Below are 16,477 nucleotides of genomic sequence, written 5' to 3' on the forward strand. Positions count from 1 at the left end.
GTTTTGAGGCGCTGGTAGACAAATGTTTTCACTTTTAGACAAAGCCATGGTTTCCCTGTTTCTAGTGTTTGCACTAAGCAGCTACTGTTTGTAGCCAAAATAAGAAATCCAAAATTTCACATCAACATGTACAGGCACAATTTATTAGTAAAAACATTTCAAGTAAAACCCATTTTCCCTTCAAAGACCCCTACAGTCACAAAGTGTTTTTATGAGCACACACAGCAACACTGCAAGGACTTAAACCCATTAACTGGGCAAAGGAAGCTCACCGGTGAAACTCTACTGTAGGCTAGTCCCAGCCCTTTCCCTGGGTGATTGTTAATTACCCTGGATAAATCCACTGGCAATTTGTCAGACCATTCCAGTACGCCTCCCACCCAAACCCAACCACTTCCCTCCTGTCTTCTTCCTCGTTCTAAGCTCATGTAATGAATCACTAATCACTCGGTCCCTGACGAGCATCCCCAGTCTATTATCTCTTAATTACCCCATTCCAGGAGGCATCAGTACAGGCCGGCAGGGGGCATGCTGTCAAACAAATATGTTTGTGTTCCATGATGTATATTTGAAATGCCACAGTTTGGTTGTGTGTGGACGAGGACAGTCTATTTACTGTCAGGTGGTGAATTATGAATGTCACCAGGTTTCTGTTCTTATACCTGAGAGGGCAAGCGAGACAGTGAAAGCCCCCCGGCTGTGGTGGTTTATGTACATAGAGTCAGAACGAACTGACTTGTTCTCAATCTCTGCTCGGCTCTCTGGCCGCCGGGCTCCAAATGGTCCTCTTGTGAAGCATTTGGGCTGTGGCAGAAAATGGAGCCTCTAACTCACAGTCGCTTGCAGATGTGGCACTTGGGATTCGAAGCGAGTTGCCACAGTGCACAGATAGAAATTGGTATTGGCAGCAGACATGAAATGGGGTCAAGGGATTTGTGCCTGAAACACACACAGAACATATGAGTTTTAGGGTTTTCTGATTTGCAAGTGGGTCTGTTTAAACAGTGCCGTCACAGATTAACTATAGCTCACAGAAAAATCTCAAATAAAAAGCTTCATTTGTAGCTGTCATTGACTGTCTTTGAAGAATACACATGAAATTAAGTTCATCCTCGCTGACTTGCATTTTATTGAAAGTAAATGTGCTGTGGACACAGGTCAGGGTCTCCTAGTTGGCATGATGGAGCAGATAATGTGTGTGGCAGGAATGAGAAATTCCCATACTCCCATTTCCCAGTCTGAGAATAGAGCAAAGAATAGGTTCAAGATCACACAGTTGTCGCTTGTTTACATCAACCGAGTAAACCCAGAACATTTTTCATGGTGTCCAAAACTGACAGGTGCCCCCTGCCACGTCCCCTTAATAGTTAAGGTTTCTGAATTTAATCTCACTAATTTCGATATATCCCTCTAAGGATCTTAAAGCTTAACTTCAGAAAAGAAAAAGACCCAGTACGGCCCTTTTTGGAATCCTGGTGTCCGTTTTTTGTCAGTCCTTTAGTGAAAGCCTGTCAAAAGTGGTTAGCTTCTCCGGTGAAACTACTTCTTTGCATCTTAGCTCTCGATCCTGCCCTGTGTCTGCACAGTTTCTTTCTATCCTCTTGTTTCTTTCCTTTTGTTTAGATAAAGCGAGGGATTAGGAAAGATTTGCCCCCATAAAGTAGTGGTTTGATGGGCTTTTATCCCACCATGTTGCTAAAGCTGTGTAGCCCTGGGATTAGGGCCTGACAATAGGAACCCTTGTGCTGGGCCACAGCCTGAGGGGCACAACCAAAGACTGGCTCTGAGAAAGAGGGAGGAAACAAACCTGCCAACCTCGATATGTCAAGTCTGCCAGAGAAACGGTTCAGAGGAGCGGTGCTGGCTGCAGTGTGGTGTGCTGCATCTACAGGATCAGACAAAGATAAACAATAGTGGGAATGAACAAGTTGTGGTCAGACTCATATAGAATCACTGTGTCATCATCTCTATTATAATGATACACTGTCAGCACCAGTATCTTCCAAACTGCTTAAAGTTTCTTCTGCATGTTTAAGGATCACCTCTGGTTACACACCTGGTGCAATACTCTTACATACTGGATGAGTTTGCCTTTTGTGGCTGAGGGCTGAAGACTACAAGCTTGAAAATTAGAAAAAAAAAATCTGGGTTTGTGAAATACGAAACAAAAGGAGTGTACCAAACTTCTGCTGCTCACTTTCCGTCTTTGCTTCACCACTATTAACCTAAACACACCCAAATCTCAGCCCAAATTGCTGGCAGTGGAATTGTATTGTGGGTAATGTAGGTACCAGGTTTTGGCAAGGAGGACAAATGCATGTCCATCACGACCACCCAACAGTTCTATAGGTGGCCAATGCCAAAGCTGCACTAATGAATCTTTTTACATTGAAAAATGATGAAATGACGGTGTTTAATGTGAAAGGGCTTCTGTGATAAACTCACAGAGAATCATCACCACCTCTGCAGCTTCCTGAGCATCTTTCAGCTCATTGTTTTGGTTTTGCGATTTGCAGATGTAATGTTTTGGCTTTCTCTCACCACTGTTATGGGTGTTGTTATTGGCCACAGCAGCTGTTGATCTGATGAATCGACTATGAGCTACATGCCCGAACAACAGACAAAGTTAATGACGCTGGTGAACATAGTACACCTTTAAGCTGCTAAAGAATCCCAGGAGTTGGTGAGACCAAAGCAGAGCTAAAAGGAGAGTGCGTATTGGTTTTGCATTTGTCAGGTTGCCAGAAACAGAGCGGGGGGGGGGGGGGGTCCATTTAAGTCAGGTGTCCAACAGATGAGGAAAGTCTTAAAGGTGGATGCCTGGCTAACACATAGCCAGGGGATCACTAATGGCAAGTTGCTTTGTTACTCCAGTCACACATGTCCCATGGAAGCAGTCAATTCACAACCATATATCAAAATGATTAATTTCACCCAAATGAGCACAAGCTAACCTTGACTAAGAGCATGTGCCGGCCACAGCAGCTGGATTGAAACCTAATATATTCATGAAGTTAAAGAAAATCTAATGATAAAAGTTAATGGGCTCTGAAGGCTGAAGGCACCAACTTTTTCCTCGATTTGATGTGAAATGCCACTTGGAAATATAGGAAGCCATCTGAGGGGTAAAATTACAAACGCTCATGCGTTATAAACCTGATTAAAAACTCAACATGATTTATAAATCGCTGTGGCTTCCCTGGCTGAGCTTTGATTCAGGCTGCCAAAGTCCTGATGCAGGGATAAAGTTTTGATATTCAGAAAGCAGGCGGGAGGATGATTGAGAGCAAATACGATAACTCAGATCTGAGGAGAGGCTTTAACATGATAAAGCTTGAATGCAGCCAGAGTGCAGAGAACAATGAACACGCCAATGAAATCCACAGAAATCTGAGATGAATTTGGGGTTTAGAAAGTTAGCCTGGAGCAAGCAGTGCTAAGATCCTGAAGGTGAGCAGGAGGGAGGGGGTAAACTACGGTCTATGTTCAGGATAGACTTCACGACACCACCGATACTGTACTGTGAAATAAAACACCTGGAGATATTTGTATCTTTTAAAGTCAAAGAACTGCAGTAATGAGTTTATTAATCAACTCAATTAACAGCAAATTATTTTGATAAGCTGTTCATGTTTCAATGGAGCTAAAAGGTTCTTATGATAGAAGAGTCATTTATCAAGCAAAGACACCAAACAGCCAGTGTCTGTGTTACTGCTTTTCTCTCTTATATCACATTATAAAACGCAATTTATTTGAGGTTTGGACTATAGGTTTTTCAAAAAAGATGCCTGATGTCTCCTTCACTCACAGAAAATTGTAGTTTTTTAAACTATTTTCAGACATTTTAAACATCAGATATTGAATTAAGAAAATAAAACTCCAGTCTAAATTCATATTAACACCCTGCAACATGATCCTATCTGCTGAAATTTTACCTACACTTTTATTATTGTGAATATAAAACATCACACTTCTTCAGCTTTATTACTCGGCTTAAGGTGAATACACAGATCTTGGTGTTGTGTTTGCTTTTATTTTTCCTGAAGTCATTTTATAATATCTCCAAAAACAAAAACCTTTAATACTTTATGTTACTTTATGTGGAATGTGTGATAAATTCAATAAATAGATGTAATCAATTCAGAATACATTCAGAAAAGAGTAATCAGTAATATAGATTGATAATATTAGACTAACACCGAACAGATAATGTGGGACCAAACAGTCAGTGTGAGTTTAGTGTCCACTCATCCCTGCGTGACGCTGCTGCTCCACTGGCCTAATATCTCCCTGATAACGGGCCTCTTGACTCATGCTGGACATTAGCCCGAATTAAGTTCCGTGAAAAAGCTGATTTGAGGAAGAGCAGCTGAGAGAAATTCCTTCTCGCTTTAATTGCTTTAGAGACGGTTTCCACAAAGAGACACTGGCCAGATTTACCTCCAGTTTAAGTTCTTATTTCCATCGGTTCACAAGTTAATCCCACTTTTTTCTTCTCTAGGCCCGAATGCTCTGAAAAAAGAAGAAAGGAGAAAACGTAAGGACAGAGTTAAAGGCATTAGAAAATTATTATTTTATTCTTACGTTTTGCATTTTTAAAAACTTGTTTCACTTAAAACATGATTGCATTACGCACTGATAACCACTTGTTGCCCGAAAACTAAATCGATTCATTTTTTTATTCCGTTGATTTCATATTTTCCATTGGCCCACATACAGAAATAACCCGCTTATGAAAAATTAAAAGTGAAAAAGGGTGAGGACAGTGTGTGAGGTTACATTTTCCTTTCACACAGGCTGTTGTCAGGACTCTAAAGTTTTGTGAGTGAATGCGGCCAAAGATCAAACTGAGTTTAGGATTTTAATCACCAGCACCTTCCTCTTTCTCTCCCACTCTCTCGGAGAACATTTAACAAAATATTCAAGCTTTACATTAAAAGGCTACTTCTCGCTGCCCCTAATTCCAGCCTAAACGGGTTTTCTTCGGGAGAAGAAATCTTTTCTGAAAAACCTGGAAGAAGAGAGGGGCATTATTGTTTTAATCCTCTTACCAGCAGTCATTTTAAGACATTTTTTGGTGGGTGAAATGGCGTCTTGTCTACCCAATCCTAACCTAAATCCCTCGGGGCCGGGGAGCTGCTGGAGGCAGTGCGAGCATCTCTCCATCTGAGCTGCATTCCCACCGAGCACACGCAGCCACACCGAGGCAAGGAGCAAATAAAACCAGAAAGGCCATTACCATTTGCATATCATTTAATTAAGACCTGTGTGACAGACCCTTTTAGATCAAGCATTTAGGCTTAGTTTTCTTTTGAAAAATAAACTCAGACTTCTTATTTACACTCTTTAGATTTTTCTTTACAAAATGTAGTTTCGCCACATTCGTAATATTCAGGGGTAAATCAATCCCGAAATACAGCTACTCATGCTGCCTTCACTGGTCCTTTAAATAGCCGGATATTCATAACAATTAAATGTTAAAGTGATGCGCTTTAATTGAAATATGAGTGAAATATAGTTTAATAAGTGCAGCCCTTTGACTTGAGGCTTTTGGTCTCCCACACTTTTCTACATGTGGACCCTGAAATATCAAGAGCACAAGACTGAAAAACAGAGAAAATAGTTCAAATTTTAAAATGCAGTTTATTTATATGAAGATTTTTTAAATATGTTTATAAGGTGAATTTTCTACTTAAATTGGAATTTGTCCTCGACCATTGAGGGCAAAAACCAAAAACACATCATCAGGCTATTTATAGTGTATACAGAAACTAAATAAGGAGCTCAATGTGAATAGTAAATTACAATTTCAAAAGATTTGGCAGAAAATAACAGCCAATAGCGCAGGCTGCATTCAAAATATGATCTTTAAAAACTGTCATTTATTTCTCCCAAAACAAAAACTGCGGCAGCAGCAAAGTGTCGGATGCAGAAAGTGAAGGAGTAACGTGAAGGAGGTGGAGGGGAGCAGGGGAGCGGAGGTGCTGGGGACGTGGAGAGCGACGTGATTGGCGCAGAGCAGGAGCGTCTGCGCGTCCCGGTGACCCCACCCAGAGCGCTTTAAAGGCCGAGAGATGGCAGCTCAGCATCCTCCCACACCCACGGGCAGAGAGGCGAGGCGGCGGACCGGGATATTCTCAGGATATCATCAGACTGAATGAAAACAAGCAAAATGATCAGCCGCCTGCGGATTTTAGAGGAGAAGATCTGAAAGGAAAGCACTCGGCTTGCTAGTGGAAATATTTGGCTTCAGAGACGCGCAGAGGACAGAGGTGAGAAGTTTTCTGGGCGGAAGCCGAACCGTTGTTTCTTGTCATACGTTGTTAGTTTTACACAGAATTTAATATAGTTGTTTAGTGTTTAGGCCACAGCCTCATTGTCTAACACACCCTATGATACTGGACAAAATGAGTTTCTAAAGTGTCCATCCGAGGTTCCCAACAAAAATAGTTCTACGGAGTAAGTTGTTTTGTGTTAGATAACTAATTTAAAGTGTTTAACTATTCAGCGTTTTTGTTTATTGGCTTTGTTGAACATTACAAAATGTTTAAGTGATTATACGTTAATTATCCCCATTAATTTCCAATGTTCGTCAGTGCGTCTCATTTGGATGCAGAGCCCCGGGGGCCAGAGCAGTCTTTAGTAAAAAGTGCATAACTCATAAATCCACGGCAATTAACATAATCAGAGCCCGGGGCCATGAGACATTGTCCCCTGGAAGAGCACTGTGTTGATTTTTAAGCTGCAGATTTAAGAAATTGGACAGATTACATGAATCCAGCCAGAGGCTCCTGTAGTCAAATACTGAAATAGTCACATGAAAAAAATGTTATTGCATTAGTGACACGTTTAGATCACGCGGTAACACGCACGCACACACACACGCACGCTGGCCCACCTTTCACGTGTCAGGCCAGAAGATAAATTAATAGCCTGGTATAGTTGAAACCTATTTGCACCCACATTAAACAGGAGCCCGCCTGGGGATCCCGTGCGTATTTCACTGAAGACCTGCCACACATCTCCGTCAGCCTGCAGGCGTCTGAAACTGACCCGGGACCCGCCGCAGATTGAAATAAACGGCCCCCAGCTTGAGTCAAACTCCCTGGGAGCAAAGTAAATATTTTCTCGCACCTTCTGTCAGTGCAGCCTGCAGATGTTTAACTGCGGTTAACCTCTACAGAGAGCTGGAAAAATAAGAGAAATGACGCTGCCATTTTATTTTACTCCTCCGTAATTTATTATTGTTGCTATTCATTATAATAATAATAATAATAAAACACCATCAATAATGATAAAAATAAGTCATTTTAAAAATTGTAGTTGGGAACCACTATAAACATTTTTTTCAAAAACAAATTGAGCACGTTAAAATATAATTAGGAAAATAAAAGCAGTGTCATGCTGCAATAAATTACAATATTATTTAATTCTTTAGCTTTTATAATGGGCCTAAGATGCATTTTAATTGCGTGAGTATGAAAATAAAATTAGTAATAATAAAAGTGTATCTCCTAGTCTCTATTTATTACAATACAATAATAAATATAAAAAGGCTTTAAATAACTTCTGTGTTGGCGCAGTGTGTTCATACAAGATCTTATATTTTTCTGACAACTCTTATTATTAAAACAACTTTACCTAAACAGTTTTTAAAATAAAAATGTTTTTCTTTTGGCGTTTAAGTATGGCCAAGCCCGTTGATGGTTCTTGTAATGTTCGATTTGGTTGCGCAAAGAAATATTTCAGAATCTTTTCCAAACCATTAGAAGTTATAGCCAGTCCTTTTAAAAAGGACGAACATCTTCCCGAGGAGAGCTGCCTTTTCAGCTTGTATTTCACCTGTTGCCACTCCAACAAGTCAGGCTCATATATTTATATATAGGTTATAGGCTTTTCCTTTTTATTAACCATATGAGCGCAAGGAGAGAGACACTCAGCAGCTCGTTTCTTCCTCTGCAGACAGCACGGCGGTCATGCAGCACTACGGGGTGAACGGCTATTCTCTCCACGCAATGAACTCACTGAGCGCCATGTACAACCTCCACCAACAGGCGGCGCAACAGGCCCAACATGCACCTGACTACAGGCCCTCGGTGCATGCACTCACCCTGGCAGAAAGACTAGCTGGTAAGAATAAGTTACTCATTTTGCCCTTCATTCACTTTCTGCGCTTTCTCCAGCAACAGCTCTGCTAATTGTTCTGTATCTCAGTGACATCACCTGCCCCTTGATCTGTCCCTCAATTAAACTGGTCATGTCTCTTGTTTCTCAACGGCTGCACATTTCAAGACATTATCCTTGAAGCCCGTTATGGCTCCCAGCACAGAAAGCAGCGGCGCAGTCGGACAGCCTTCACCGCCCAGCAGCTGGAGGCCCTGGAGAAAACCTTCCAAAAAACACACTACCCTGATGTGGTGATGCGGGAACGTCTGGCCATGTGCACCAACCTACCTGAGGCACGTGTGCAGGTAAAAGAAAAAAGAACATCTTATGTGTCCCGCACCCTCATTTGCTCATTTTTAAAGGTCACAAGGGGAATTTGAAGGCAAGACTGAAGATGAAATGGGTAAGCAAGGTCCACTGTTAAACAGTCACTGATCCAAGCTCTGATCTGCTGTTGATCTCACCAGGTCTGGTTTAAGAACCGTCGGGCCAAGTTTCGTAAAAAGCAGCGCAGCCTGCAGAAAGAGCAGCTCCAGAAACAAAAAGAAGCATCAGGAGCTGCAGAGGTCTCTACAGACGAATCCAAGACAGACCTCACCACCACTGTGGTTCCTGAGACCCACACTCCACCTCCACCCCCCTCTTCGTCTTGTCACTCAGAGACAGAGAGACTGGCAGCTGCACGGCCTCAGCCTGCTGAGATGAGTGTGGAGGTAAACGTCACCTCCCCTGAGCCGTCGGACAGCGAGTCAGCAGCAGAAGATAACGCTGACAGAGAGGAGGAAGAAATGAGAGGGGAGACTACGGTGAAGATGAGGGAGGAGACGCAGGGGGAGGGGGGAGCACAGCCGGGCAGCAGCTCCCCATCCTGCAAACGCCTCAGCCCCACGTCAGGTAAAAATACCCCAGTCTGGGTGCAGTTACATTCTCTTTGATTGTGCCTGATTAAATGTAGAATTTAAAAATGTGTCAGATTCATTTATAAAAAACTATTTTCAGAATCAGCATAAAAATGCTAAACAAAAGCAGCCAATGTATAAATAGGATAAACACAAAAGGTATGTATGTGTCAAAACATACTAACACCCTCCTCACTCCTCTCGTCCATCAGACTCTCCCCTGAGTTCCCCCACCTTGCCGTCCTCCAGCAGCGTGACCAGCGGTTTGGCTCAGAGCAACTCCTACGCCTCGTCACCCCTCAGCCTCTTCCGGCTGCAGGAGCAGTTTCGGCAGCACATGGCCGCCACCAACAACCTGGTGCACTACCCGTCCTTTGACATGAGCACACCGTCCTCTCTGCCCTACCTGGGCATGAACGTCAACATGCCATCCCCGCTGGCCTCTCTGCCCTGCCAGTCCTATTACCAGACCTTGTCACAGGCCCAGCAGGTGTGGAACAGCCCACTACTGCAGGCGGCACCAGGCAGCCTCCCTGGAAGCCTCAACAGCAAGACCACCAGCATCGAGAACCTCCGTCTGAGGGCCAAGCAGCACGCAGCCTCGCTGGGACTGGACACGCTTCCGAACTGAAGTTCACTCCGCTCAGTCTGCGCTGCTCAGTGTTCGACCTCCGTTCTGGGCTGTAGCTAGGAATTATGGTCCACAACTCTAGTGAGTCTAGGGTCCCCTTTCGCCATTACCAAACAACCTTGTGTTTTAAATCAAAACCTCAAATATCTCTAATTTAAACTTCTTTTTTTTCTTTTTTTCTTTTGCTGCCACCCAATCGGCTGTCATAATAATTTTGAAAATCATCTCTTTAAAATTCCCCATTTTAAATTTGTGCTTGAATATATTTTCTGTGAACTGCTGCTGAGAATGTTTTGTTTTATAGATACAGCAGAAAAAAAGTAGAAGCAACACATTTTTTAGGTCCACCTCAATTGTGTTTCCAGACCAGGCACTTTATGGGCCCTTCTTCGGCTTTTGGACCCAGATTGTCGATACACATCACTGTCATCATACTGGCATGCGGCTCACTGCTGGAAGCACAGCAGAACATGAAGAACATCTCTGATGGAAAACAAGAAACAGAAAACTGAAAACAAGATAAAGACCAAGAACCCAATGGACTCCATAGATGAAAAAACCCACCTGGACTGTAATTATGACTGAACTGTACTTTCTACCTGTGTGGATCCTGCTTGTATTTGGCTACTCCTGGTCAACAGCCACTTCTTCTAATGCCTGCTGCTCATTATGATTCAAACTCCCTCTGTGAAACCAGGGCAGAAATCGCTGATCCACAGAGCAGTTGGTCTCATTCCCGGACAGTGGAGAGCTCTTAAAATATTCTTCAATCCAACACCTGAATGTGAACTATGCATGCACGCACCCCCTGACGCATGGCTTACAGCCGCACAACACAGTGAAGTCACACTAGATCTGATATCAGAAATAAGGCTCAGATCAATCACTATAATCCCTGAGCCAACTTTTCTTTATTTGTGGAGGACATATGATTCTCCCTAAAGTTACGGCACTACGTTCAGCCTGCAAGACTCCACTGAGCATTGTAAATATCCCTGTGTTCACCTCCAACTGCCTGGTTAAAGAGCAATTCCTTGTCTCTTTGTGTGCACAGGCTTTGAGAGGAAACATTCAATTTAATTCTCAGTGCTGGCTTATGCAATGGACCTCTAATAGAAATGAAATGAGGGAAGAATCTGTGAAGGCATATTGACAAATACGAACCCAGACTGAACCTCATCACTTTTTCTGAGCAAGTGGCTTCAGCAGAATGATGCACAGGCCAATCCTCTATGTATTATATCACTGTAGATTCCAGACATGTATTTCTCAATTCTTTTAAATGTGAGTAATTTATCTGTTTAATGCAAGGGAATAAATCACACATAAGAATTAGTCCTGTTTTCAGTGTCATTGGTTGAAACAGAGCATGAAAAGAATTCACTTGCATTTGTTCACCATGCCTCATTTTGCCATTTTCAAAAAAGAGCACACATGCCTTACCATGAACTGTGTAAAAGTACTATCTGAATTAAGGAAATAGTGATGTATGCATGTCATCCAAAAATTCTGTTTTCTCCTTTTACATTGTCTGAATCTTGGGACCCTGGTCAACTAAAAGGTGAGACCAGACAAACACTTTAAATTGTGAATCAGGAATAATCACATAGCAGATCAACTCACCAACATCCATGTATGCATACAAACATGCACTTATGTATAGAGGACTTAGGACATTTTTTCTCAAGTTTCTCAAGTGAGAAGAAGTTGACAACAAGAGAAGGATTAGTTTAGGGTTTGCTGGCAGTCTGACAGCTTTGAGTGGGACTGACAGAAAACTGAACCTTAATAAACAGTTGTGATTTTCACACACATTGCCTTCAACACTTTATAGAAAAATTTTAAGTTTGGTTAACATGTTCCACTGAAGACACCTTGATGATCCGTAAATAATTTAGACACAGGGCGCCTGCCATCCTCCATGGTGAGGTTTACACACTGCATAGGGGAGAACATGCCACTTGTTCACAGAGTGCAGAATAACTAATCCTAAATGAAATGACTGAAGCACAGTGTCAGGCTCTAAAGAGTCTCCAATCCACCACCCACCCATCCACCCCTCACACACTCTGTTTCTGTCTCATTGCTCCTCTTCCCCCACCCTGTCAGCTGAGGTTTGGCTGCACCGAAACAGAATGCTTTGCCATAAGAAGATTACCTTTCGTTGGGATATCGATGGATTAAGTAAGAATAGAATGAGATAAAATAAGGCTGAAAAGGTCTCCGGAGTCAGCAAAGTTCAGACACCTGTTTTTCCCCCACTCTTTCCCGCTTTCTCACTCCATGACTATAAAGATTATATCACTTTCTAACTGGAGAAGGGGAGGTGAGAGGGGTGCGTGCTTTAGGATGGGGCAGATTACAGTGAATGGGAATAATGTCGGGCTGCAAACACAGTTTTTACAAATGCCCTTGGGTTATTTCAGGTGTAGCCTTTAAATGTGGTCAATTTGTCATGAACATCTTTGGTTTGTGTGTTTGTAAAGATCATATGGGTGTAAGTTAATGGGAATGCTGTGTGAGTGAGTCTATGGCAGCTAAGCCGCTGAAGGTTTCCAGGAGCTCTTTGATGTGTATCTGGGCAATGCGCTATTAGAGGGATTTTCCTAGTTGACAGCTCAGAGAATGTGCGGAGGAATTGCGATGCCAGCGGGCTAAAAGAATGCTGGAAACAGGATTAGGATCATATTCTGGCAGCTCCTGTCACTTCATCAATGGGCTAAGGTTTCCTCAGTGACAGCCCTCCTTCTCTGCCCAGCTAAAACCTTTAGAGGGACCATAAAAGGGGTGAGAGAGGGGAAAAAACAATGACTGAATGGTGTGCTATGATTTCTGTGCTGGGTTTGTGCTGAGGGCTTTGTGTTGGGAGGTCTGAAGGGGATGTTGATTTGGAGGGAGGGGTAGGTCACGGGGATGAGAAAAAGGGGAATTTTTGCGGGGCAGTGGTGTTGGGGAGGGGGGTTGAATGGGTCTTTCTTGGAAGTTTTACAACCAAATCCTCATGGCTGAGCATTTGGAGGGGTTTTACACTGATGCTATTGGACAGGGACAGCAGCTTGGTGTCCTCTGGGAGACAACAGCAGCAGCAGGTGGGAAGGGAAAACACTGTTTCCTCAATCTTCAGGACCCAGTTTGTCTGTTTAAGCTCTGCCTAGTTTCACCAAGTGAGACCTCATTTCCCCTCATGACGACGCATCTTCTTTGCATCTGTGAGCAGTATGTCACATTAAATTCCAAACTAAAAACCAAAACAAAGAAAAAAATATAAATAAAATAATAATAAATAAATATATTAACAAATAAATAATTAACCACAAACCCATAACAAATTGTCTTGAACAAACAGGCTTTGGCTTCAGGGCCTGAAACAGTGGAGGTTGCTGGTTCTGGTCTTTTTACATGTCTTGACAATAAGAAAAACTTAAAATTGTATAGATGACCAGTTACTTTACATTTGCAGGTCCTGTGGATGTATGCATGAGCAGCATCTTACAAAAAGAAGCATGTGAATTTGTCATTGAATATGTGAGCACGCAGTTTTCATGACACTTACATGAAAACATGAGTTTAAATTTTTTACTTAAAATACACTAAATACTAAATGCAATTAGTAACAATATTTGAAGCAGCTCCCTTTGAGCCCTAAGCCTATTTTTTAGAAAATTGCATACCTATTCGAATATCTATCTATTCGAATACCTCTGGTGCCATATTAAAGGGAAAAAATGTGAGATTTATTCAGACGTGTAAATATTAGTATGTGTTTTACTGGTAAGGAGTAAATGAAGATGGCACACAGCAAAAATGAAAAATTCTCAGCCTCGCCTAAAAAAAAAAAAAACACTTTCAGGATGAGTATATTTTGAGAATGATGCAGCAGCAGCTCTAAACCTCTATGAAATCATCATAAAACATGTTAACATGATCTCTGCAATAGTTTAATCTGATAAAGTGAAGCACAACAAAAGTTGACTTGTTTGGTACAGTAAAGTTTAGACAAGGTTTCCAAAATGGCCATTTTGGCATAGCTTGGCACAGTTTGGCACGTGTGCTCATCTAAATAAACTATATATTTAATTTATATATCACTAATGGTATTCAATACTTTCAAAATCAATAAAAAGTGTCGAATCTGCGACCCCAAAATACCACTCATTCCTCCCTTGCGCGTCATTGTGCGTAATTCTCATTTTCTTGCTACTTCCCTATATGTCATTACGCAGGGCTCTATCCCCGCAACCGATTGGTCGATTTGAGTGATTAGCACCTCGTTTGAATCATTAGAGCCAATAGAATGACGCTACTCTCGCCATAATGAGATTGACAACACGGTCAGCCAATCAGAATCTGTAGAACGTAGAAGTAAAATTTCTCCCTTCGGTCCTAGAGCCCTCAGAGGCGCCCGGAATGATTTGAGTGTAACACAAGAATGAATGGAATGGAGTGTGGATTTACCGGTAAAATAGACAAGCAAGACAAACTTTAAAGTTATCGTTTGGCGAAGCGATTTATGCTGTTGCTGTGTTTTGGCTTCTATCTGTCGGATGCTTTGTCGTACCGTGTTTTTACACGTTTTCAGAATCTGCGGAGTCTCTGCTTTCGTCTGATGTGTATAGTGTGTGTTTTGCATAAAGTGCCATTGCAGTAGGTCCTGAAATGTGGCGAGTGGGTTGACAGCGGCACATTTCAGGAGTGTGGAGTTTGATATTTAGTAATTCATTTAGTTGTCATTTTAGTTTTGTTTGGATCGCTGTGTTTACTAACCGTCCCCTAAAGTCCCAGATTTGGGGAACCTCGGGCTCAACAACCAGCCTTAAGTTCCTAAAGTTATAGACCTGCAGTTTTTGGGACTATGGATTTTTATTTTTTGTATCAGGATCTTTCCATGTGACCTACCATGTTCAGTCATTTTGCCCTATGTTGAATATTTTGAGAGGAGTTTGAAGTGCACCTTCTTAGGGCCCGGTGCTGGTGCAGAATAGTTGTTCTTCACTGGGCTTGTAGGGTGGTCTGTGCCATGCATCTTGGACTGGTTGTTTCTGTGCTGCCAGCAAAACTTCCATCCCCGCAAGAGTGTAACTCCACACTTTGCTCACCCATGTGAAACAATACTTTCACAATACCACAGGAGTTTGATTGTTAGCGACAAGTTATATAATGCCAGGAATTACAGACTAGCATGCAAATTCTAAATCCTCCTCTCTTTCTCCTGAGAAGTGGATGAGACGGACTATATCTGCAGGCTTCACTCCGGCTCCACAGCTTTGTGCAACAGAGGCGCTCTCCTTTCTCCCCCTGACTTGGGTGATAATCCTGACACGCACTGTCTGCATTTTTTACTGTACGTGTTTAAGCGCATTTGCAGAGCATTTATCTCTCCAATGTAAACCAATTTGGCTATAAGGGCCTTGGGCCAAGCAAGGCACTGGAGGGAAGAAAAGAAAACTCAGACCTAGCAGATGTGCAGAGAAAGGAGGATGGGTGAGCTGGCGAGGAAGCTGGAGTTGAACAACTGAATGCAGCAAAAATAAATAAATAAAATAAAATAAAATAAAAATTAAAAGAAAGGAAAGGAAAGGAAAGCGGAACAGCATGGGAGAGAAGAGTTCCCCTTGTCCGAAGGGTAAGCTTTTGAAACTTGGGATAGGGGCCTTTAAAGCCGATAGAACGTGGATCACTGAATTGTTGAGTCACAGAATCTGAGAAAATCATACGGAGCTCTCAGTTAATCCTGTCATAGTGAAATCGGTGGGCACACTTTGGGGATCCCAGCTCCTTCTGAAGAAATTTGGAGCCTGCTGTATTGACAGAGCTGCTGTTTGATACCGCCTATACACCTGTATCAGCTGTCTGTTAATCTGCCTTCCCCTCCTCCCACTAGTCCTTCCCAGCATGTTGCCTCTGCTGGTAGTAATGGCTGATGAAATGGACCAAAAACCTAAAAGCTGCCATTCTTGCTGCTTCTTGATGTCTCCAGTGAGTGGCTCTGGTTTCAGGCTGAACTTGTCACTTTGATCATCTGAAAGGCAGGAGTCCTGCAGTGCCAAACATTACTACCTGGAATTCAGTGGAGACATAAAGGCTGTGGGATCCTTGGTCCCTGAAATGGGACATTAAGACAGAATCATCCTAGTTTAGTTGTGGTGATATCAAGGTGTTTTATTTCCTGGCACCCAGGCAGGGTCTGAATGTGTTCGGATGGCTTTTAAAGGACCTGATCTTATAGCCTATATTTCCTGTAAATGAGGTGTTTGCTGCTCTTATCAATGAGACGTTACATGAGAAGAGCACCTTGGCCTGCGAGGGCTTTTTAACCGTTCTGCTCTATGATTACAACAGGAGCCTCCAGATGTCCTCTATGCTCAACTCCCACTCATTTCCACTATTTTGCATCTTTTTTGTGATTCTGTGTTAAGTCCTCATATATCACCATTTATAGCATCAGGGCCACTTCTCTTACACAGATCATTTCAAACCAATTCAAATATTTAAATTATGCATCAATACTCACCTCTCTGTCTTCTTAATGAACAATTAGACTGTGTATGATTGTCAGTTAGGAGTGGATCTATGGGGGGCTGGAATCAAGTACCAAGTTAGATAAATTGTTGGATCCTCTGTAGGATCCACAGGACCAGAGACATTTCCAGCCAACTGATTGAATATTGACACAATATTAAAAGTTTCAGTTTTGCTGCGACCATTACAAACATAAAGGGTTTCGATCTGTTAATATTGAAAAATAAAATTATATCAAGAGTTCATAGTCACATTTTGGCAG

General features: G+C 42.3%; 1 protein-coding gene and 1 long non-coding RNA gene across 2 annotated transcripts; one reads left to right on the forward strand and one right to left on the reverse strand.

Annotated features, from left to right (window-relative positions):
• Nucleotides 1–823: 823 nt before the first annotated feature.
• On the reverse strand, nucleotides 824–1,884 carry LOC113128984 (uncharacterized). Its single transcript, XR_003295563.1, has 3 exons — nucleotides 1,816–1,884; nucleotides 1,093–1,238; nucleotides 824–939 (listed from the first exon to the last, which is right to left on the reverse strand). It is a non-coding gene; the product is annotated as an uncharacterized LOC113128984 (long non-coding RNA).
• Nucleotides 1,885–7,976: 6,092 nt separating this feature from the next.
• LOC113129351 (diencephalon/mesencephalon homeobox protein 1-A-like) lies at nucleotides 7,977–9,696 on the forward strand. The gene is made up of 4 exons (XM_026305295.1): nucleotides 7,977–8,130; nucleotides 8,293–8,471; nucleotides 8,634–9,060; nucleotides 9,278–9,696. Exons 1-4 carry the CDS (start codon nucleotides 7,977–7,979, stop codon nucleotides 9,694–9,696), a joined length of 1,179 nt encoding a protein of 392 aa, XP_026161080.1.
• The last annotated feature ends 6,781 nt before the right edge of the window (nucleotides 9,697–16,477 follow it).

This window comes from Mastacembelus armatus, chromosome 4 (genome assembly GCF_900324485.2).
Source record: "Mastacembelus armatus chromosome 4, fMasArm1.2, whole genome shotgun sequence".
Classification (NCBI taxonomy): Eukaryota; Metazoa; Chordata; class Actinopteri; order Synbranchiformes; family Mastacembelidae; genus Mastacembelus; species Mastacembelus armatus.

Coding starts and splice junctions, on each gene's coding strand:
- LOC113129351 (XM_026305295.1), top strand. CDS start 7,977: ATGCAGCACTACGGGGTGAACGGCTATTCTCTCCACGCAATGAACTCA. Junction 8,472..8,633: donor TACCTGAGGCACGTGTGCAG/GTAAAAGAAAAA, acceptor TGATCTCACCAG/GTCTGGTTTAAGAACCGTCG. Junction 9,061..9,277: donor ACGCCTCAGCCCCACGTCAG/GTAAAAATACCC, acceptor CTCGTCCATCAG/ACTCTCCCCTGAGTTCCCCC.